The sequence below is a fragment of the Haliotis rubra genome, unplaced genomic scaffold, assembly GCF_003918875.1.
Source record: "Haliotis rubra isolate DU_JTF1 unplaced genomic scaffold, ASM391887v1 Scf191, whole genome shotgun sequence".
Classification (NCBI taxonomy): Eukaryota; Metazoa; Mollusca; class Gastropoda; order Lepetellida; family Haliotidae; genus Haliotis; species Haliotis rubra.
The window spans coordinates 1,225,284-1,248,401 of NW_025765903.1; the positions used below are offsets into that span (position 1 = coordinate 1,225,284).

At 39.8% G+C, this 23,118-nt stretch overlaps 3 protein-coding genes across 3 annotated transcripts in view; 1 reads left to right on the forward strand and 2 right to left on the reverse strand.

The window, feature by feature from the left end:
• Positions 1–4,590, forward strand: part of LOC124274513 (nuclear pore complex protein Nup155-like) — a 40,575-nt gene extending 35,985 nt beyond the window's left edge. The window contains 2 exon segments of the mRNA XM_046709879.1: positions 94–200; positions 3,394–4,590. Of these exon segments, the coding sequence (XP_046565835.1) occupies positions 94–200; positions 3,394–3,532 (246 nt within the window). The 3' untranslated portion in view covers positions 3,533–4,590.
• A 3,861-nt stretch (positions 4,591–8,451) lies between these two features.
• On the reverse strand, positions 8,452–11,360 carry LOC124274514. Its single transcript, XM_046709881.1, has 3 exons — positions 11,246–11,360; positions 9,713–10,494; positions 8,452–9,562 (listed from the first exon to the last, which is right to left on the reverse strand). The coding sequence occupies exons 2-3, from the start codon at positions 10,488–10,490 to the stop codon at positions 8,679–8,681; spliced, it is 1,662 nt and encodes a 553-aa protein (XP_046565837.1). The 5' UTR covers positions 10,491–10,494; positions 11,246–11,360; the 3' UTR covers positions 8,452–8,678.
• Positions 11,361–14,034: 2,674 nt separating this feature from the next.
• On the reverse strand, positions 14,035–19,520 carry LOC124274478 (apolipoprotein L1-like). Its single transcript, XM_046709838.1, has 4 exons — positions 19,495–19,520; positions 15,228–15,940; positions 14,462–14,944; positions 14,035–14,051 (listed from the first exon to the last, which is right to left on the reverse strand). The coding sequence occupies exons 1-4, from the start codon at positions 19,500–19,502 to the stop codon at positions 14,035–14,037; spliced, it is 1,221 nt and encodes a 406-aa protein (XP_046565794.1). The 5' UTR covers positions 19,503–19,520.
• Between the last annotated feature and the right edge of the window lie 3,598 nt (positions 19,521–23,118).

The following is a 23,118-nucleotide window of genomic DNA, read 5'->3' on the forward strand; positions in this document are numbered from 1 at the left end:
GTAGAAATCTTCAGAATAAGAATACCATCATTGAGGAACCATATTGGAACATCACAAGGAACTACTCTGAGCATGTCATTTTCTTCCTCCCAGGACCCATATTGGCAGACACGACAGAAGCCTCTACATCTGCTGGTGGTGTTGATGAGCTTCCTGACTCACTACTCCAACAACCCTAACATCATCCCCACAATGGAGAGGTGAGACTATCCTGTAACCCATGTATGTCCTAGGTAACCCTCACCCTGGCCACTACTCCCATCATCATCCCCACACTGGAGAGGTGAGACCATCCTGTAGCCCATGTACGTCCTAGGTAACCCTCACCCTAGCCACTACTCCCATCATCATCCCCACACTGGAGAGGTGAGACTATCCTGTAGCCCTTTGTAGGTCCTAGATAACCCTCACCCTGGCCACTACTCCCATCATCATCCCCAAATGAGACATTGAGACCTAAAGAACACATCAGAAAGCAGGTAGAGATAACTGGCTAAGTACCCATGCCTGTATTCTAAGTCACGTTACATCCAAAAAAAATGTAACCTATATACAAGCTACAACCGACTGCTTGAGTTGTTGCTTATGTAATCAAACACCTGTTACACCGCCTGGAACTGGCAGCTAGAATATATCAATGTTTCTTTCTCTGATGTAAACAGCGTTCACTCATGCACTTACTACTGTGAAATGACAACTGTGGGGGTCATGTACGAACCTGTTACTGTACGACTGACTACTGTGAAATGACAACTGTGGGGGTCATGTACGAACCTGTTACTGTACGACTGACTACTGTGAAATGACAACTGTGGGGGTCATGTACGAAGCTGTTTCTGTACGACTGACTACTGTGAAATGACAACTGTGGGGGTCATGTACGAACCTGTTTCTGTACGACTGACTACTGTGAAATGACAACTGTGGGGGTCATGTACGAAGCTGTTTCTGTACGACTGACTACTGTGAAATGACAACTGTGGGGGTCATGTACGAACCTGTTTCTGCGACTGACTGACTACTGTGAAATGACAACTGTGGGGGTCGTACGAACCTGTTTCTGCGAACGACTGACTACTGTGAAAATGACAACTGTGGGGTCATGTATGCGAACCTGTTTACTGTACGACTGACTACTGTGAAATGACAACTGTGGGGGTCATGTACGAACCTGTTACTGTACGACTGACTACTGTGAAATGACAACTGTGGGGGTCATGTACGAACCTGTTTCTGTACGACTGACTACTGTGAAATGACAACTGTGGGGGTCATGTACGAACCTGTTTCTGTACGACTGACTACTGTGAAATGACAACTGTGGGGGTCATGTACGAACCTGTTTCTGTACGACTGACTACTGTGAAATGACAACTGTGGGGGTCATGTACGAACCTGTTACTGTACGACTGACTACTGTGGGGGTCATGTGACGAACCTGTTTCTGTACAACTGACTACTGTGAAATGACAACTGTGGGGGTCATGTACGAACCTGTTTCTGTACGACTGACTACTGTGAAATGACAACTGTGGGGGTCATGTACGAACCTGTTTCTGTACGACTGACTACTGTGAAATGACAACTGTGGGGGTCATGTACGAAGCTGTTTCTGTACGACTGACTACTGTGAAATGACAACTGTGGGGGTCATGTACGAACCTGTTTCTGTACGACTGACTACTGTGGGGGTCATGTACGAACCTGTTACTGTACGACTGACTACTGTGAAATGACAACTGTGGGGGTCATGTACGAACCTGTTTCTGTACGACTGACTACTGTGGGGGTCATGTACGAACCTGTTACTGCTACGACTGACTACTGTGAAATGACAACTGTGGGGTCATGTACTGCTAACCTGTTACTGTACGACTGACTACTGTGAAATGACAACTGTGGGGGTCATGTACGAACCTGTTTCTGTACGACTGACTACTGTGAAATGACAACTGTGGGGGTCATGTACGAACCTGTTTCTGTACGACTGACTACTGTGAAATGACAACTGTGGGGGTCATGTACGAACCTGTTTCTGTAATGAACTGACTACTGTGAAATGACAACTGTGGGGGTCATGTAACGAACCTGTTTCTGTAACGACTGACTACTGTGAAATGACAACTGTGGGGTCATGTATGAACCTGTTTCTGCTATCTGACGACTGACTACTGTGGGGTCATGCGTGTACGAACCTGTTACTGTCAACCTGACTGACTACTGTGGGGTCATGTATGAACCTGTTACTATGCGACTGACTACTGTGAAATGACAACTGTGGGGGTCATGTACGAACCTGTTACTGTACGACTGACTACTGTGAAATGACAACTGTGGGGGTCATGTATGAACCTGTTTCTGTACGACTGACTACTGTGGGGGTCATGTACGAACCTGTTACTGTACGACTGACTACTGTGAAATGACAACTGTGGGGGTCATGTACGAACCTGTTTCTGTACGACTGACTACTGTGGGGGTCATGTACGAACCTGTTACTGTACGACTGACTACTGTGAAATGACAACTGTGGGGGTCATGTACGAACCTGTTTCTGTACGACTGACTACTGTGGGGGTCATGTACGAACCTGTTACTGTACGACTGACTACTGTGAAATGACAACTGTGGGGGTCATGTACGAACCTGTTACTGTACGACTGACTACTGTGAAATGACAACTGTGGGGGTCATGTATGAACCTGTTTCTGTACGACTGACTACTGTGAAATGACAACTGTGGGGGTCATAATACGAACCTGTTTCTGCAACGACTGACTACTGTGAAATGACAACTGTGGGGGTCATGTACGAACCTGTTTCTGTACGACTGACTACTGTGAAATGACAACTGTGGGGGTCATGTACGAACCTGTTTCTGTACGACTGACTACTGTGAAATGACAACTGTGGGGGTCATGTACGAACCTGTTTCTGTACGACTGACTACTGTGAAATGACAACTGTGGGGGTCATGTACGAACCTGTTACTGTACGACTGACTACTGTGGGGGTCATGTACGAACCTGTTACTGTACGACTGACTACTGCGGGGGTCATGTACGAACCTGTTACTGTACGACTGACTACTGTGGGGGTCATGTACGAACCTGTTACTGCACGACTGACTACTGTGGGGGTCATGTACGAACCTGTTACTGTACGACTGACTACTGTGGGGGTCATGTACGAACCTGTTACTGTACGACTGACTACTGCGGGGTCGTATACGAACCTGTTACTGTGTACGACTGACTACTGTGGGGGTCATGTACGAACCTGTTACTGTACGACTGACAACTGTGGGGGGTCATGTACGAACCTGTTACTGTACGACTGACGACTGTGGGGGTCATGTACGCACCTGTTACTGTACGACTGACTGTGTTGCAGGAGGCGGTTCTCAACAGTGTGTCTGGATGCTGTGTCCAGCTACCTGGTGGAGCTCCAGGCCAGGAGCAGCGCTGACCAGACAGTCCGGAGGCTCATCAGTCAGTTCAAGAGTCTTCAGTCCAAGCTGGAGCGCTTATAGGACCACAACATTACAAAGATATATTGTACATCCCTGAGACCTGTCAAATGAGACTGCAAAGTCCTTGATCATTGAGGATGTTCACCGAACAAACTCAGCACAAGGAATATATTGTGGTTGGCAGGGGAATTATACGAAAAGAGTATAGGTGTATGCTAGGTCTGAGGCTGTGAAAGTCTCGCAACATGAAAACAAAGACATTAGCATAACAGAGTCTAAAATTCCCGATGAGAAAGGATGCATTTCAGGATGGTTCTGAACTTCTTAATCAGAATGTCATGGATAGCAGTCTGCATTTCAAATGTTCATGTTTTTATAAGAGCCTTAAACAGTACTGGATACACTGATGTTAGTTTTACAGAAGAAAACATGATGGCAGTTTTGAGTGAGTGACATAACATTTTGGTTGAAAGACGTGGTTGGATCTGTATGAACTGCAGTACTCTGATCAGGTTACAACTTCATCATCAGCATGTCATGTGGAACGAATTTAAGTTTACTGTCCTGTATCAGTATTAGGAGAGGAAATAATTGGTGAAGTATTCAGATTCTTCAAGTTTAGCAATGTCCTGTGTGATGGATGTGTCTACAGGCAACACGAAGGATACAAGGGTCTGTCTGTGTTGAATGGATGGGAAGTGTGTTGATACAATGGGACCGTAATGTGCTATTATGTTGTGCTAAGTTGTCATGTATGGTGATCAAAATATGTTACAGAACACCAGATTTTTCCATATGATGTTAATCTATCATGTGATAAAGTCAGTTGTATACATGAACGCTTCATCACTTCATATTGTGATGATCGTCATTGTGACATCTGTAAATGGTATATTATGAACCAGTGTCATTTCTTACGTAAATCATGGTTTTATTACAATCTCAATGTGAATGTTATGCTGGTGCCAACTGCATATACTTTGAAATCATGCGATTTCTTTGTTTCTCATTAACATCTTTGGTTCATGAATCACAAGGCATTATTGTGTAAAAAGAACGAAACATGTACATAGAAATGAAATGAGGTTGGTGCTCAATAAATGTTGTATAAAGACAAACTGTTGTGATGGCGTTGGAGACAAAGGCTTGGGGCGATGATTTTATTACCTCCCTTGGCTGCTTTTTATCCAATCAGGTGCCTACGCTGGGAAGTTGACTGTACAAATCACAACTCACTTTCGCTTCTTAAATTATCTAACCTCTTTAACTTGGCATCACAATTGATGCAGACAGAGGTACTCTGAAAGAAGTAGAAGGAGTGCTTTCATATATTTTTTTAAAGTTTCAGATCTGTCAATTTGTCTTTATTATTTCCCCAAAACTCTGAGTGGCACTGCGAACAAACCTTCGCGACCGCGACCACTATCTTTGTTGACACTGGCAAGCTCAGTTGTAACGGGGGCTTAGCTGATTGGCTACTGTGAGAATGCGGAGCCAGCTAAGGGAGGTAATAAAATCCTTGGATGCATCCAGGGTATAGTGAATAGTTATTGTAAGGTATACCCTGGAGATTATCAAGGATGATACAAAGGGAGAGGCTGAATTTGGACCACGAATTGTGGTCATTTTTCTTTATTGAAAATGCTAGTTCACCTTGTTTTCAAGATGGCAAGTGACATTTACTGCGCTAAATGCTTATGTGGACACATCCAGAATTTAGAAGCTGTCACACCTGTCTGAAGAGTCTTTGTCAGATGTTGACAAAGGTTAATGGAATCTGAGTGGAATACCCTATTTCCTGTAATAAGCACTGCTGTGTAAAGCAGCAGTTAAGAAATAATTTATTACACCCAGTAAGCATGGGGCCTCTAATAAGCACCGGGCCTGGCTGGAAGTCCGGCTATATGGTGTATATATATCTTTACAGAATTTATGAAAGTAAGATGGCCTTTAAACATTGTGTACAAATTGTGCAAATCAAGACAGAATTCCACACACTGGCGTAAGCAGGATAAACAGTTAAAACCAGCGAGGGTGTACTATACAAAGAATTAAAAGTTAAGTTCAAAACTAAGATGTGAAGCTGTGGAAATGTTAGGCTAAAATAATTGTGAAGACCAATCCATATTTAGAGAAGGTTCATCTGGTAACTGATTTAGGGATATCATAAACATTTGTATTTACAATTAAAGGAAATATTGTTAAAGATATGATGGCACTGCTTTTGACAGCAAAATAACTATTCCTATTCTGCTCATACAACACTATTAAACTTAGGTTTCACTTGTCAAAATGACAATCATGTGACCATATAACAGTCATTTCTGATTTTCACTTTTCAAAACAAGGTAACCTTTTTGCGGAAAACAAAATGCACGTTTCCAAAAGCGCATACATCCTGTTTAAAGTAAAAGATAATTTCCATAATGGTTTTGTTTTTCAACTAAAAGTACTAAACCAAATTATGATGGCGCTTAACATTTTATTCACAGTATATTTCAAACGTGTTTTAGCTATCATGAATATCTACGCTCGCAGACTGAGGTTTGTATTATAACATTCTTATTTTTTTCCATCTTGAGTCTGTTCTGCTCAAACAGAATGTTTATATGCACCCTTTCATCTGCGGAAATATATCAGTCAGCACTGGAAAAACACAACGAACTTCCCATTTCATGAAAAACATCCTCGTATTTAGCCCAATTAGTTTCGTAATTTATTTTCCTTGAAAACACTCAACACCAACTCCCTTTGTCAGTCACTATGAGGACGTGTTGATGAGGCCTACATTTGTAAATGTTTCCAATCCATTTTTAGAATACTAATTGTGAAACGTCATCCACATACTTAATCCACGGAACGTAAATGTAAAGTATCATGAATATCTTTGGGAATTATATAAAGTGGACACTGAGCATACAAAATCATATCCTCCAAAAAGTCTAGGTCCACAACTTTCCTTTCCTGTAGATATAATAGTACCACTCCCAACTCTGGGGGGATCATTCAGAGCTGAAAGTAACGGTATGAAGGACATCCTAACGTTCAGTACTTCCAACACAAACGTGTCGTGCTTCAAAGAAGTACAGGTCGCTCATGTGACGACTCCAGAGATTTGGACAGTCAATTCTTCGGCCAATCAGATGTCCGTCATTTTAATGGCATTATATATTGACCACATGGATATGAAAATTTCTATCTTAACACGGGAAATAAGTAAACACAACTAAACCCCAGAAAATAGCACGGACTTGATTTTATATCATTCGGAACTGCTCCTTCTTGTTGGTATTCGGAATGCAGATACGCTTCTGTGAAGGCTTCTCTCGTAATGTTAACTTTGAAGGATCTACGCTGTTTGAGTACATGGTACATCTGAAGCACCCCATGAACGGTTACGAGAACTTCACGTAGAGAGTAATTTATCGGAGTAAGAGCTGAGATAATGACATTCCATATATCATATGTCATTGCCCTCCGTGACATTTTCATACAATGGGCATTGTCAAATAAGGAAATATATGATTGCATGTTGACATCGTCGCTAATACTGAATCACAATAAAACAGACGGAAATGAATGTAAATTTACTCAGAAACCTGGCAAACCCTCGACCCGTGAAGAATTGTTCGATCCATGCTTGTGGAAAGAGGCAATTAACGGAATGGGGTAGTCATGCTCACTGACTGGTTTGTCACATATTTTTTTACCAAATGCGTATAATTATGATAAGGAACAAATTTTATGTATAACAACTTCTTTTAATTCGTGAGTGCGACGTTTCGATACTGATTCTTGTACCGTTGTCAAGCAGGAATGGAACATGAAGAAGGGGGAAGTATGTATATATACTGAATGTAACAAAGAAAACAACATAATTAACATAATTGGCTAGGCAGTAAGCTGATTATTATTTGTACATCATTGGCTTCCACGCCTGTCCTTTGTCTACTCTCTGGCTTCATCAGCTTACTGCCTAGCCAATTATGTTAATTATGTTGTTTTCTTTGTTACATTGTTACATTCAGTATATATACATACTTCCCCCTTCTTCATGATCCATTCCTGCTTGACAACGGTACAAGAATCAGTATCGAAACGTCTCACTCACGAATAAAAAGAAGTTGTTATACATAAAGTTTGTTCTATATTGTACTTCCCAACTTCTAAAATGCCACTCAAAGAAGTTATAATTATGATGTCAGTCAAATACCTGGCCAATTACTGAGTACTGTGGACTATCGATATTATTCATAGAAGGCTGTTACATAGGAAGAGTATTCCGGAGAATGGCGTTAAACAACGGAAAACATAATTATGTATAACGCTTCGAAAACGTAACCGCAATAACGATCACATAATAAACGGAAAATACATTTGTACATATACACAAAGAACTTATTTAAGCACCCCGACATATCTCACGATTGGATGAGCCCCGATCTTAACCCTTTGGAGCATATCTGGTACATGTATTAGTGGTTGAGTGCAACAAAGGGATCCTCCTGTACAGATTCTGACCCAATTGAAAGCTGCTTTATACGAGGAATGGCGTAGACTGCCTTTTCAGAGGATCAGGATGCTGACAGGGGGTATGAGGAGAGAGTGCTGGCTCTAATACAGTCACATGGAGGCTACACTCGGTATTGACCTTGAATCGTTTAAGACACGCCAAATGACATTTTGAATGCTCACATTCACCAATAAATTCAACAATAAACATTCCATGGACATACATGTACAAAGATGGTTTTTATGAAAATCAGTGGGGTTTTTTTCAAAATGAGCAATTATCATCATAAAATCTACATGGATTCCAGTCATTATGTCGTTTTTTATGTATCAAAGGGGTCAGAAAAACACTCTTTCTCCATCGTGGTACAAACATGTAGGGGTTGCTTGATTAAGTTCTTTGTGTATACAAAATGACACCAGGAAGACCAGTTGTGATAAAGAAAACATACAGTGATTTACGCTTTCAAGGTTGGGATGTATAAGGTTCTTGTCAAAAGACAACAGCAATTTTGTCTTGTTAACAATAACACAATACTGTCAATTTTACACTGGAGAACACGGGAAGGTAAATTTTCTCACATAAACAAAATATCCAAATAGAAACTCTTTAAACATTTAAAAGAACCAGAGCATATCAGTCCCCAGTTTCAAGTGATAGAAGGTCTGTACAGGCGACTAAAACATAAACAAGTTACATACATTTCATTAAAGCTTTGAGTCGGCAATTAAAATCATCAGCGAGATTTTTTAAATCTTCTACTAAGTCAGGCGTGATCGTGTTTCGCAAATCTTGGAACGACTGGAGCAGCATGAAAACAGCCATCGTGAGAGACAACATGTAGAGGTCAGGAGTCAGCACATGCATGGAACTGACACGTGGGTAAGACATTGGGAAGAACACGCCAATGACCGCTCTGATGTAAGATGTCTCTGATGGACTTCCTATGTCAATTTGATCAGAATCAAAGTCGGGGCTATATCCAAAAGGCCAAAACAAAATATAAATCGTAAGGAAACACTTAAGAGTAACGAAAAGTAATTCAAAGCAGTTTTGATTTGATATCTTATAGTCAAACGAAAATGTGCCTTGACCAGCTATAGCCTGTTGGCTTGTTTCCTCCTGTGGGTGTCTTTTGGATGGTTTTCTCGGATAAACTTTGATCATGTGTTCCATGGCATATGTGTGTTGTCTCAATACTGACTTCGCTCTGTATACACAGTAGTACTTATAGATGAGGGGCAAAAGTTCGAAGACAAGCAGAAGGACGTTGTACAACACTAAGGTTCCATGTGCAATGGCACGTACCCACCCTCCACCTTCGAAACATAAACAAACTGTAAGCAGGGAAACTACTGAAGCTATCACAGCCTCCACAAGAAGGGTGAACCATTTTGACCTCAACAAAACCTGCCTGACATATTCATACTCCATGGAAATAATTTCCATTTCAACACTGATGTCTTCTGAAATAGTTTCTTTCGACTCCTCCCAGGTCTGGGAATGTTTCTCTTGTTCTCTCGTCATGTCTTCAATTCTCTTCCTTAGCTTCAGCACTTCGTCAGACGGCTCTGAAACTGAGTTAGTAAAGGTAAGTTAGTACAAAAGTGATGTTGTGGACAATCTGTTTACAAATAATAGACTTTCTAAATATTTGCCAGTGAGATACATTGTTTCGTTTGTTAAGCCATGCATTTGAAACGAGGTAATTAGGATCGTACACTTACCCTCTTTTCCTTTTAAATTATCCGCTATCCTCCGAATTTCTTCTGCAGTTTGGGACGGAGTTTTCTTGTGAATTTTGATGCTGTTGGTGACTATTGTATGAATATCTAGCGGCACAGTCAGCAAATTCATCACCACACCTGCAGCTTTCACTCCTTTTAGTCCCGTTTCTACAAACTCTGTGGCGACTTTGGCTGTACCTAATGTAGCCCCAACACGGGCCCCAAACTTAACTGGTTCAGCACCATCACTACTTTTGGACGGTTTGCCCTTAAGACGGTTCAGTATTGATTCAAACAGATTTGGTATCAGCAATCTCTTCACCGTATTAGCGAAAAATGTTTTGAACTTGCTTGTATGTCTTCCTTCCATGTTGTCCATCAGATACAGCATATCCTTCCCTCTTTCATGAAACACTTTGGCTTCTTTCTGGGCTTTTCTTAAGGTCTTGGTATTAATGATTTTATCTGCAACCTCTGTGCATAATCCCCCTACCCCGCTGGTCACTCCAAGAGTCACCCCAGCAATGGTCAACCCAAGAGAAGCACCAAAGGTAGCTGGGGCACAAGCAATCCCTGCTATAGCAAGTGCTGCTGCAACAATGCCTCCAGATGCAAAACTGGTTTTAGCTATGTTCATTTTCCGCTGTGCTTTGTCCAGTTCATCAGCCAAATCATAAAGACTTTTCACAGTTTTATCATTCTGTGTGTTGACTTCCGCTATTGCCAGCTGTATTTTGTCCTCATATTCGTCAACAGTCATGGCTGGAGAGACCGCCATTTTCCTTTGGAATAAATATGAACATACAGGGTATGTATGGACAGACATACATCTATGAAATATAAATGCTTACATACGAATATATACTATTATTGCAGTAACAACTAATAAACGTCAATAAATACCAACTAAAACTAACTGCTTTATGTACAGTTTAAAGAATACGAGATTTTTTTTTATAAATTAATCAATTAATTGATGCATATTTCAAAACAGATTCGTTTCGAAAACCCCTGGACATGAAGGTCGCAATTCACAGTTGGATTTGGATGTTGGCATGCTGGCTGGGAGCATGATGTTTACGTGTGAATGTATAATTTTAATGTGAACAACTCAAAATGATTGTTCAGCTATCAGTTACTCATGAAACACTTTTGTTTAACTAGAGATTTAAGCATGTAGGTAATGCCAAGACTTGCTGAAAATCAACGCCTACGTGCCCTGGATAAGAATCACACACACACACACACACACACACACACACACACACACACACACACACACACACACACACACACACACACACACACACACACACAGAGATTTGCTCTTGACAGAATGTTGAGCTGCGTTAGCTGTAGATTTTTTACCGGAATTAATGTAACAGTCGCTTACAAATACAATCACAAATTTCAATGTAAATGTATTCATCTCCTATTTTCCAGCCAACCTGTCACAAAGTGACATGAGGTGAATAGGTAATGGCCAGCTATTCCAGCCCAGAGTATAGTAGTCAGATAAACACAGACACGTACCAGATAATGCTCTCGGCTTGCCTGGACTGAGTGTTTTGTCTGAGTGTTGAGTTACAGGCAGCGTTACTCACATAAGGAAATTGATAGCTTGTGGTTGTCCCATCGACACAGATTCCTCCTGTTACTATGGTGGATGATTCGGGCCATATCTATGTCGCCCGGAAACATCATCGCGATATGGCCTGGCACTAGGTTTGTCCTACTTGTTTAGGGGCAAACCGTCCATTTCATTAGAGGTATCATGGTGCGAGAGAAAGAATGAGTCTGAAGACCGAAGATGTTATAGTGGGAGAGAAATACCACGTTCAATACATAAGGTCCAAATGCGGTATCACGACGTTCTATGTTTATTATAAACCTTTCCCCTGACGGTTCCAAGTCTAAACGTTACTATTGAAACTTCCGCAGTTAGGTTACCGTGACCCGAGTATCACTCCGAAACACAACAAGAATAATATTTGACTCAAAATATCTTCCATTTAACAACTATAATGTTTTGAGAAACTTTATTTGGGACGCATCTTTTGACCGTCTGTTAAAAGTTCTTGAAAATTAGTGAAGTTCAAAATCCGGCAGCCCTGTAATATGGAATTCCCTTCAGATCACCGTATTCACTTAGGATCGTCTATATTGCTGTCTAAATTGGCATGTAATACAATTTGATAGACATATATATGAATATGAATATATATATTCATGCTTCACGGACATAGCTTGAGATTTAAAATAAGCTCTCCCAATATTAAATAACAATCGATGTATGTGAAGCATGAATATGATATAACTCACCGCCACAAGATAGCAAAGACCAAATAATGTAAGAAAACACATCTTGAGAGAGAACATGGAAAGGTGGGGTGGTTATTAGATCATAGTGATGTCTCTCAGCAAGTGTCAAACTTCGGCTTCATGACACAAAGAAGAAGATTATTCAGTACAAAGGCCACAGGCCATGTGCGTTACATACATACAGGGTGGTTATTAGATCATAGTGATGTCTCTCAGCAAGTGTCAAACTTCGGCTTCATGACACAAAGAAGAAGATTATTCAGTACAAAGGCCACAGGCCATGTGCGTTACATACATACAGGGTGGTTATTAGATCATAGTGATGTCTCTCAGCAAGTGTCAAATTTCGGCTCATGACACGAAGAAGAAGATTATTCAGTACAAAGGCCACAGACCATGTGCGTTACATACATACAGGGTGGTGATAGTTCGAAAGCAGTACAAATGAAGGGTATACTATCATAATAGTGATTAACGTATAGATAACGTTGAGTTGAGCTTGGATTTACGTCACATCGGCATTTCCAGCCATATAGTGACGAGAACAAGTTTAAGCTTCTTTGACATATTGAATATCTTTGTTAGTGTTGCAGGTACATAAAGATGACAATCTGGATTGGCAGGCAATTCGAGTAAATCAGCAGTTCTAGGTTACTTTGGAAGACATTCTAACATTGAAGAACGTGTTCCTATGACTGTTTGCGACAATTAATCGGTGGATTCTACTGTTATACATTTGAAGTTGTCTCCAAGAGGTGGAAGCCATTACCAGTTGAATCATCATCAAAGATGTTTACTTTCATTATCAGGAATGAAGTTATTCCGATTCATGGTTTGAAATACAACTGAGAATGAATGTGCTGAGTTGAGTTGAGTTTTACGCCGCATCGGCATCATCCCACCCATACAGCGACGAGACCAAGTCTGCACACATAAATATTTTAAGTACAATGCTCAAATGAGTTGGGCTTTTCAAAAGCATATTTATTCATTACGTTATTATTTACAACAGAAAATGTTATAGCACCAAGTTTAAAAACAAGTAATCCGTCATTCACATTACAAAGTTACAATTGATGGTACACGTCACGCGGGAAAACAGATCTTTCAGATTATGTTTCATAATAAGTCCGTTTTTGAAAGGTCCACACACTCAAGCATATTATGCTTGATGGTGAACACTTCATCGCAAGAGATACGCACAGGAAGCCCATCTCCATCCGTTTTCAGCAGATAGTCATGAGTGAACTGACTGTGACCAATACGACATCGTAAAATTACCTCATCGCGTCTTGACTGACAACCGAAGTAGGTTGTTAGATTGTTAAATGAATGTGTACATAATTGTGTTTCTTGTCATGTTTTAGTCTGACTAATTGATTGATTGTTGTTTAACGCCGCATTCTGCAGTATTCCAGCCATATGGCGGCAGTCAGTAAATAATCGAGTATGGATCAGGCAATCCAGTGAACAACAGCATGAGCATCGATCTACGCAATTGGGATGTGATGACATGTGTCCCCCAAGTCTGACCAAGACTGACCTCCCAATCCCGTTAGTCGCGTCTTACGACAAGCCTGGGTTACTGAATTATAGGATATCAAACGAGCTTCCCCTTTCATATCAAGTTTATGTCCCGACTGAAATAATTATGCTTTGTCACGAGCTTTAGCGAGTGACAAAGCAAAATTATTTCACGATTATATATATATCAAGTTTATGTCCCGAGTCCCGAGTCAAGGATGCTTCACACACATCTTGGAGCCTTCAGATGATTAAAAATGCAGATACATTTTGGACGCAGATGTGCCCACAGATGTTTTTGGGAGAACATCACGAATACATTATGATACGAGTTTTCGAATTAAGGATTTGAATTAAGTAAGTACGGTAAGTATATAGTAAAAAACACCAATTATATGTTCACGGAATATTTTGTATATTCTCTTCATTATGAGTATATTACCATTATATACCCTAAACAAAATGTAAAACGTGTTCTATTCCTGTTTATATCCTTCACAAAACCAGAAACATGTCTACATTTGTTTCATCAATTCCCTGAGTCTGGCTTTAAACTCAACAGGAAGATGTTGGATTTCTATCGCCACGTCAGACAGATCATCGTTCGAATCCTTATAAGATTTTACAAGCATAAAGATAGTCATTGCCAAGGACAATATGTACAAATCAGGACTCCAAACATCACTAGACTCTATTGGAATTACAGACAAGGGAAAGAGAAGGCCAATCATCAGAGAGGTGTCAGGCTTATACATATCATACTGAGCAGGAAGGCCCTCCTCAGGAACATTGTGATAAGACCCAAACAAGATATACATGGTTAGCATACATTTCAATATAATAAAAAACAGTCCAAAAAGATTTTGATTTGAAATAAAATAAAAAAATTCTCATCAAAAGTACGTCTGGCATAATTGGGGAGGGCTGTCCACGTTGTCCCTGGCTGGTTTCCACGCGAGGGTGTTCCTGGGTGTAGGGCTATCACAATCTCAATACCATACGTCTGTTGTTTCCATGTCGCTTTTGCGCGGAACAAGCAGTTGTATCCATAAAGTAGCGGGAAAAGTTCGAAACTTAACAGAAACACGTCGTACATGACTAAGGCATACTTTCCAAAATAAGGCAGCCATCCTTCATCTCCAGAGCTGAACGCAGTGAAAACTGATATAACTGCGGTTAAAATGGCTTCAACAATAAGAGCGAACCGATTTGATCTTAGGAACACTCTTCTCACGTATTCATATTCTATGGCAATAGATTCCATTTCCTCAGTGATGTCTTCTTCAATCTTCTTCTTTGCCTCATCCCAAGCCTGACAGTTTTTCTCCTGGCTCCTCTCCATCTCTTCAACTCTTCTCCTCAGTTTTTGAACTTCAACAGACGCAGCTGAAACATGTGGATGGTGTCTTAACCCATGAATCGAATAAACTCGAATATTTTAATATATTCCAGCAAGCTAATTTGTCACTTGATTTCACAAGATCAGAATAAACAGTTTTTTACTGTATATTCAAATTGGGTACAGTCCAGTTACATTGATAACATACATTTTCAAGTCTCTTCGAGAATGTAATAATAGTTAAACCATATGACCAAGGTAAAGATGTGTGCTGAAGTCCGGTATTATGCCATAAAGGCAATCACCATATAACCAAGTGTATTTTCATACCTTCTCTGTCCTTTAATTCCTCTGCGATTCTCCGAATTTCTTCTGCAGTGTCAGATGGTGTGTTCTTATGAATTTTGATGCTGTTTGCAACTATGGCATATACATTTAGAGGGATAGTCAGAGCGCATGGCGCAATGCCACCGCCTTTAAGTCCTTTTGTACCAGTTTTGCTGATTTTTTCAATGATTTTGACAGCCGTTGTTCCATGACTCGATATCGTTTCAAAATGTTTGGGTTTCAGCTTTCCTTTCACTTTATCCATTAAAAACGTTTTAAACTTACTTCCGTACTGTTTTCTCATATTGTCCATTAATAGAAGCAAAGACTGACCCTTTTCGTGATAAATGTTAGCTTCCTGCTGAGCTTTGCCCAAAACTTTGTCATTGATAATTTTATTTGCCAATTCAGTGCTCACGCCGCCGACCCCGCTGGTTACTCCAAGAGTCAGTCCTGCAATGGTCAACCCCAGAGAAGCACCAAAGGTAGCTGGGGCACAAGCAATCCCTGCTATAGTAAGTGCTGCTGCAACAATGCCGCCAGATGCAAAACTGGTTTTAGCTATGTTCATTTTCCGCTGTGCTTTGTCCAGTTCATCAGCCAGATCATAAAGACTTTTCACAGTTTTATCATTCTGTGTGTTGACTTCCGCTATGGCCAGCTGTATCTTGCACTCATATTCTTCAACAGTCATAGCTGGAGAGACTTCCATTTTCCTTCGGAATAGATATCAACATGATATTGTATATTGCATATCCTTATATCTTAGCACCTTGTATCCTGGTATCAGTATAACCAAGTATCTCAAACACTCCTTATAGCCTAGGATCCTTACAGCCTATAATGCTGATATCCGTATTACTTATGCTGATATCCTTATATCTTAGTACATATTCTGCTATCATTACTAAGCCTTGTAATCCTTATATTCTGGTATACTTTACGTCTATGTCCTTATATCTCGATATCCTACTTCCTTTAGTTTTCTGTCCTATTATCATTACATCCTAGTATATTCTGGTATTGTTATATACCACTATCTCTAAATCAGGCTATCCTGATATCACAGAGTATGTTTATCCCACGATCGTTATACAACGGTATTTTGAAATCCTACTATTCTTAGTTCCTTGTATTTTTATACCCTGCGATCATATTTTCTGTTTATTATAGTTTGCATATACATATATATTTATCACATATCACTGATATCTCCAAGTATCTTTACATCCAAATACCCTTATACCCTAGTATATACTTATCCAAAAATGTTATGTCTTAGTCTCCTGTATCTTGGTATCAATCCTTCTACCCTTATATCCAAGAATATATTTACCCTAATATGTTGTATCCTAGTATTCTCTTTACCCGAATATCATCGACTCCTACTACCCTTATATCCAAGAATACATTTATCCTAATATGTTACATGCTAGTATCAATATAACCTAGTATCACCTACCTCTACCATCCTAATATCCTGGTATATGTTTACCCTAATGTAGCAGGGCGTGGAGTCATCCCACAGATGACATCCTTACCTTGTCAGCTTGCTGACAGGGTTAACCTCTTTGGTCATGTGGACAAGGCGTCCGACTTCTGATCAGAAGATCCTTGGTTCGAATCGCAGCACGGGATTCGGAAATTGTATGGCCGCTACATTGGAGCCCAACGTGGGCTGGGCACGTTCATATGAAATTTGAGTAAAATAAGTCTCAGTACCCAACTATGCGGCTCGGGACGTGCCTTCTGTTGACGGGGGAGTATGTAGCAGGGCGGGTAGTCATCCCACAGATGACATCCTTACCTCGTCATCTTGCTGACGGTGTTAACCTCTTTGGTCATGTGGACAAGAAGTCCGACTTCTGATCAGAAGGTCCGTGGTTCGAATCCCAGCACGGGACTCGGAAATGTTATGGCCTCTACACTAATATGTTATATCCTGCATCCTATACCCTGGTGTCAACCTAGTATCTGTTATTCACTTAATCCTACTGTCCTTATATTTCTGTATCTGTTTGTTCTAAGATCTATTTTCCTAGTAGCCTTATATCTTGGTTTATGATATATCAACCCATCTATATCTTAGTGTTGAGTAATTCTCGTATCATTATGCCACAATTTCCCTATGTCAAACTTTATGTTTAAGCTTCTACCCATGTATATCCTCATGCAATTCAAATTTTAGCATCAGCACATCCCGATCAAAGCATCTGTTTGTCCTCCTTTTATATCCTGCTTTTCAGTATATTTATATCCTTGTAACTTTATATCCTTCTATCATTATATCGTAGCATATAGTGTTTGTTCTAGTTCCAGCAGCCCTAAAATCATAATGTTCGTTTGTCTTAATATCTGTGTATCCTATTATCGTATATGCTAGTAGCTGTAAATCTCTATATCTTTACATCGTATCATCCTCATATATATTACTATTTTTATAAGCTGCTGTCTGTTTATTTCCGTAATAAGACCACATGACATTGTTAAAAAGAAAACATTATTAATGCACAGACAATGCATGAACATAGTTCTGTTAGAGGTATAAATATATCATGACTTTAAACGGCCACAAAATTAGTGCGTTTCTACAAACCAGGAAATGTGTACTTGGCATGGCAGTATGAAACAGTTGATTTGATGTATGTTTTTCCCCAGAAATATCCAGGTAAAATTACACATCTTAAATTATTATAAAATGGACATTCAAACATGAAATATTCATTTTCCTATCTTGGTACAATCAATGCATACGGGATACAAGCATTCTGGGGCTCTTACGTTTTGGTTTCTACCTGCTTCAATCATTGATCTTTATATCCAAGTGTAACAAACAACGACGGAAAGTCACAAGTCACGAGTGCCCCGGCAGATGCGGACATTTATTGTACAACCGCAGCTGTGACAATATTTCATACAATGGGAAAGGATCAATTCCTTCATGGGAGCATTTTGTTCATGAAAGAGGATGTGTGTTGCTTGAAACCAATGCATCACACGCGGAAACAAAATAATGTTTTAAACAATGATTTTATACAATACGACGAAGTTCGGAAAAACGAGTGGAAAATGGATAGGCAAAGAGAGGCGTGTTTTTAAATGAATGAAATACTTGAGTTTATTAAGCAAGTGTGTGCTCGTTTTGTGGTTTCTTTTCAAAATGCCTGTTTTATGATTAAAAATGGTATCTTATTGTATTTGTAAGATGCGTCATTTGGAGGTTAGTACATATATATCAGAAATTATATGTGTATTAGTTTACATAAAGTTAGAGATTGTTTACGCAAATACTTTATGTGTACAAATATATCTACAAACATTGATAGTAACAGAGGAAGGGAATCGTTGCATTGTGCCTGTAGAGTGGCATCGAACCGATGTTGTTGAAGGATGACAGACAAATGTTCCCGTCGCTATTAACTTTGGGACTTGAGAAAATTTGCTAAAATAGCCATTCACCACAACAACACTCTTGTGATATTAAACATTCCTAGGGAAGCGTGTTTCAAACAGAGGTCTGGTGCATCTTCTTATGTTTGGGCGAGTTTTTTCGCCTTTGTACTTTATTACCTGCCTCCACCCAATGTGTCCTCTCTATTAAATGGCGTTATATTACAGTGGAATCTGTCTATTGTGGACTCGACTGGGAACGACTCATTTGTCCGGATTGTAAAGCGTATGCTATTTATACACAGGTCACTTTGACCTGGTACCATGACGGGCTAAATAAGTCGTCACAAACTTTTACGATTTTTAAGTCAATCATTCAATTTGTGCAAACGCACATTAAAGAATATTATCAAATCCTGTTCATGCCGACTAAAAAGGGACCGGGTAGTCTGTCGCGATGGTTTAGCTAATTGTGTGTGTTGTATCTGTATAGATTGATGCAGATGCCCACTGTGAAGGTGTGGTTTATAATATTCAATAACTAGAAACTCAAACCAGATGTTGCATTTATCAGAAGCCATTTTGATGGATTTCGCGATGCATTTTATTTAGTCAGTAATATATTTTAGGCAAGTTGTGTTCAAACCTGAAATAAGGACAAAACAATTCATCACTCTCTCTCAGTGATCATTATGTGAAACCGAAACTTCAATTCCTTTGTTCCAGTGAGAAAGGGCACAGGCTGGATATTTGCATATTTAGATATGTATAGAAAACTCCTGAATGCGGCATTAACATCAAACAATCACAAATCAGGCAAACAACGCCACAACAATGTAATTCACAAAACGTTTAGAGTAAATATCATCAATCTACGTACCTGTACATTGTGGCCCAGCTTGAAGGCGAGGCATCTCTAGCTCAAGTACGAACAGGAAAATACTACGGAAACGCATAAGGGAAATTTGTATTGCGCATGCCTTTTATGCGCACAATATGATCTGAGTCACATTCCGTACGACACAGCTGTGTCAAAGCTGCAAGGTCTTGCGTACATACATCGAATTATTCGATGTTCGACACACCCGCAAAATGAGAAGCTTTTTCTTCGACATATCAAAGACTCAGGTTCAATTATATTGCCAGTCATCTTGTGGCCTTCCTCCGTCTTCAAATATACCCGTGAAGGTCCAGGTTAGAATATTGATCTTCAGTAACCCATGCTTGTCGTAAGAGGCGACTACGGGGATCGGGTGGTCAGGCTCGCTGACTTGGTTGACACATGTTATCGGTCCCCAGTCGCGCAGATCGATGCTCATGCTGTTGATCACTGGATTGTCTGGATTGGTCCAGACAGACTCGATTATTTACAGACCGCCACCATATAGCTGGAATATTGCTGAGTGCGTCTTAAAACTAAACTCAGTCACTCACTCACTCACTCACTCACTCTTCAAATAATGCAAAGCATGGCGTGAAAGTCAAGCCTCTCTCTCAGACTAAGACTTATCAAGTGTTATTCTGGTACGGATTATTGGTTTGAAACTAATTCTGCCTCAGGTTTTGAACACTAAATGATTGTTACAGAATATACTATGACATTAGAATATCTTCGGCATGTTTTAGTATGAGACAGTAGCTGTCTAGCTCCCAATCAGGACGTTCAACCAGTCACCATAGCTGTAGAGGGATATTCTGAGTGTTCACGCCTTGTCGCAGATTCGATCGGGACGATGAAGCATCTGCCACGAGAGCGGAAGGTGGTGTTTTAGAATCTCTGGTCCGTCATACAAAAAGACGTAATAAGCGTCATGGGCGTTTGGGTACCCTAGTGGTTAAAGAACCACTAAACTTTGTTTTTTGTTACTCTTTTAACCATTACATATGAAAGATTTGTGGTTAGTCTTACGCGGAACACCAAATTTATTCTTTAAAAACTTGTGGTTAGTTAATACCGAGCGATTAAAAGTGGCTAAAAAGTCGCCTGCTTCCCTCCCGCCCGCTAACGAAACCACAGACAGGTTACGTAACTCTGTCGCCAGAGCACTGCAGTGACGTCATATGAGGAACGATTTTCAGTTAGTTGTATAGAAAATGTGTAGCACGCTCATCGTTTTGATGATTTCTCGACATCAACGACGACATGCCGAATCGTTGCTTTGTCGTCAATTGCTCCTAGGGGTCGGGCGATGGTGTCCCCATGCACAGATTTCCACAGGACCCCGCAGTTCGTGCTAAATGTTTGTGTTATGTTTGTGAGTGCGAAGCGAGCATTGTGGAAGCCTGAAACGATATCTTACTCGTGTTCAGATCGCTTCACGGAAGTTAAAGAATCAAAACTACTTACTAGTTGTAGTAAAATATGCATATGATTGATGACCATAAAGATTTTCTATGACACAACTTGTAACATAACGATTTCTTCCTCGGAAGTGAGGTTGTGGTCGAAGTAACAATAATATTGTAAGTAGTATTATATTGACACCCACCTCGCTGCCACGAGAGAAATTGTTATGTTATACGCTATGTCATGCAAAATCCTATTGGCCATCAATAAAATACATATTTACTACCAGTAGAAAGTAGTTTTGATTTTATATAACTCGGTGAAACAAACCTAAATACCATTTATCCTCAGACTGGCGGATGTTCCCGACAGGTCGCCGCCATTTTTAAAAATAAACAAATCTGTTAGAATTAATGAGATTATAGTTTGTTTTCATCAAGTTAGAAAATCAAGACTACTTTCTACTCGTAGTTAAATATGTATTGGAATCATAACCAAAACGGATTTTGCATGACACAACTTATAACATAACGATTTCTTCCACGGAAGCGAGGTGGGGGTCGAAGTCACAATACTGCGCGATACTTTCTTGCTACATTCCCATGGTTAATGTCCACTCACCAGTATGTAGATACTAGTCAATGTGCGTCTTTATATTTGGTCTTATAATCCTAATTAGTTTATTATCATACTTGTATGCATTTTGAAACTAAATAAAAAGCAGACGATCTGCTGATATTTATAGTGAATTTATAACAGAACTGTAATATCTAGACATTTTATAGTTTGCCAATGTGAATCATAATTCGCACACACACCCTAGTGCATGTTGTCTGTCTCATTACACTTCACGCCGAAAACAATGATTCTGATGAATGCTACGACAAATGAATAAAAACAAAATGCAAACATTAAAATTAAAACAGATTAAAGATATAGGAACAATATCAGGCCATTACCTTGTTCGAGGAATGTATCCATCAATATCCACAAAACTGTTCCAAATGATGTGTCTTTTAACAGTTTAATAAACGAAAAAGTGATAAATCTTTTCAGGTATTGGTGTATAGTCTCATTGGTCACCCAAGATAGCACACCTGGCAACTAATTGCATAATGTCCGCCTTTCATTAAAAACAGTAATTTAGTTAGCCAATAATGGGCAATCAATCAATGTATTGGCGGTTAATCCTTTGAAAGAAGGGCGTTGTTTTTACGCAGACACCGACACGACAGAGTGTATTCAGTATCAATTAGTAAATCTACATACATAAACACTACCTTTTGACAATTCCGCTGTGTAAGATAAAAGTAATTAATCAATCAGCGTGTTATCGGTTAATCCTTTGATCGATGTTTATAATGTTGAATATTTACTCCACACAAGAAATGCCAAATGGGAACCTTTGGCGGGTAATCTAAGTGTGTTACCACTAATTATACCTGTTATAAATTCATTAACTGACCATCAAGTGAATGATGACAAATAACATGTGTAGGTTTATACCACCTAACACGGGTTACAACAGGGAGTATTAATTGCTGTATTGCATGTGAAAACTTATGGGCCGACACTGTTTTGAGAATACAAACAGATTTTTACATTACATGATTAAATATCGAGGTAAAAAAACACAGAAATGGGATCAATTTGGATCAGTCATTATACAAATAGGGCCTAACGACACCAATCGATTTTGACAGAATCGTCTATGAAAACAAGTTGTAACTCGGAAACTAGGCAAAGCAGGAGACAAAATTAAATGACAGTAGATTGTGAGAACATATAGCTTTCATTTTCCACAACAATTGTCACGATTTCAGGTTTATACAAGCCTGTAAACAAGATAATTTAACCCCTAAAATGTAGATGAATTCTGCATCGGCCCTCAAAGCTATTCCTCATATGACGTCACAGAGGCGCGCCGCTCTGATTGGTTGAAATTTCGTTCGCGGGTGAGAATTGTGCACTGTTGTCAAAAAGGTCGATTTAAGTCAATTAAAGGTCGAAATGAGAAGTTTTAATGACGGGGTTTCATTTATAACGATGCCAGTAAGTGATTTATGTATTTGTACCCCCTAAGGTTTATGTGACCTTTAAAGCGTTCGCTCGTCACGCTGATTCGATTCCCCACATGAGTACAATGGTGTCCCCCGCCGGACATATTGCTGGAATATTGCTAAAAGCGGCGTAAAACCAAACACAATCACATCACAT

Coding starts and splice junctions, on each gene's coding strand:
- LOC124274514 (XM_046709881.1), bottom strand. CDS start 10,490: ATGGCGGTCTCTCCAGCCATGACTGTTGACGAATATGAGGACAAAATA. Junction 9,563..9,712: donor TAATTTAAAAGGAAAAGAGG/GTAAGTGTACGA, acceptor TTACTAACTCAG/TTTCAGAGCCGTCTGACGAA.
- LOC124274478 (XM_046709838.1), bottom strand. Junction 14,945..15,227: donor GGAATTAAAGGACAGAGAAG/GTATGAAAATAC, acceptor CACATGTTTCAG/CTGCGTCTGTTGAAGTTCAA.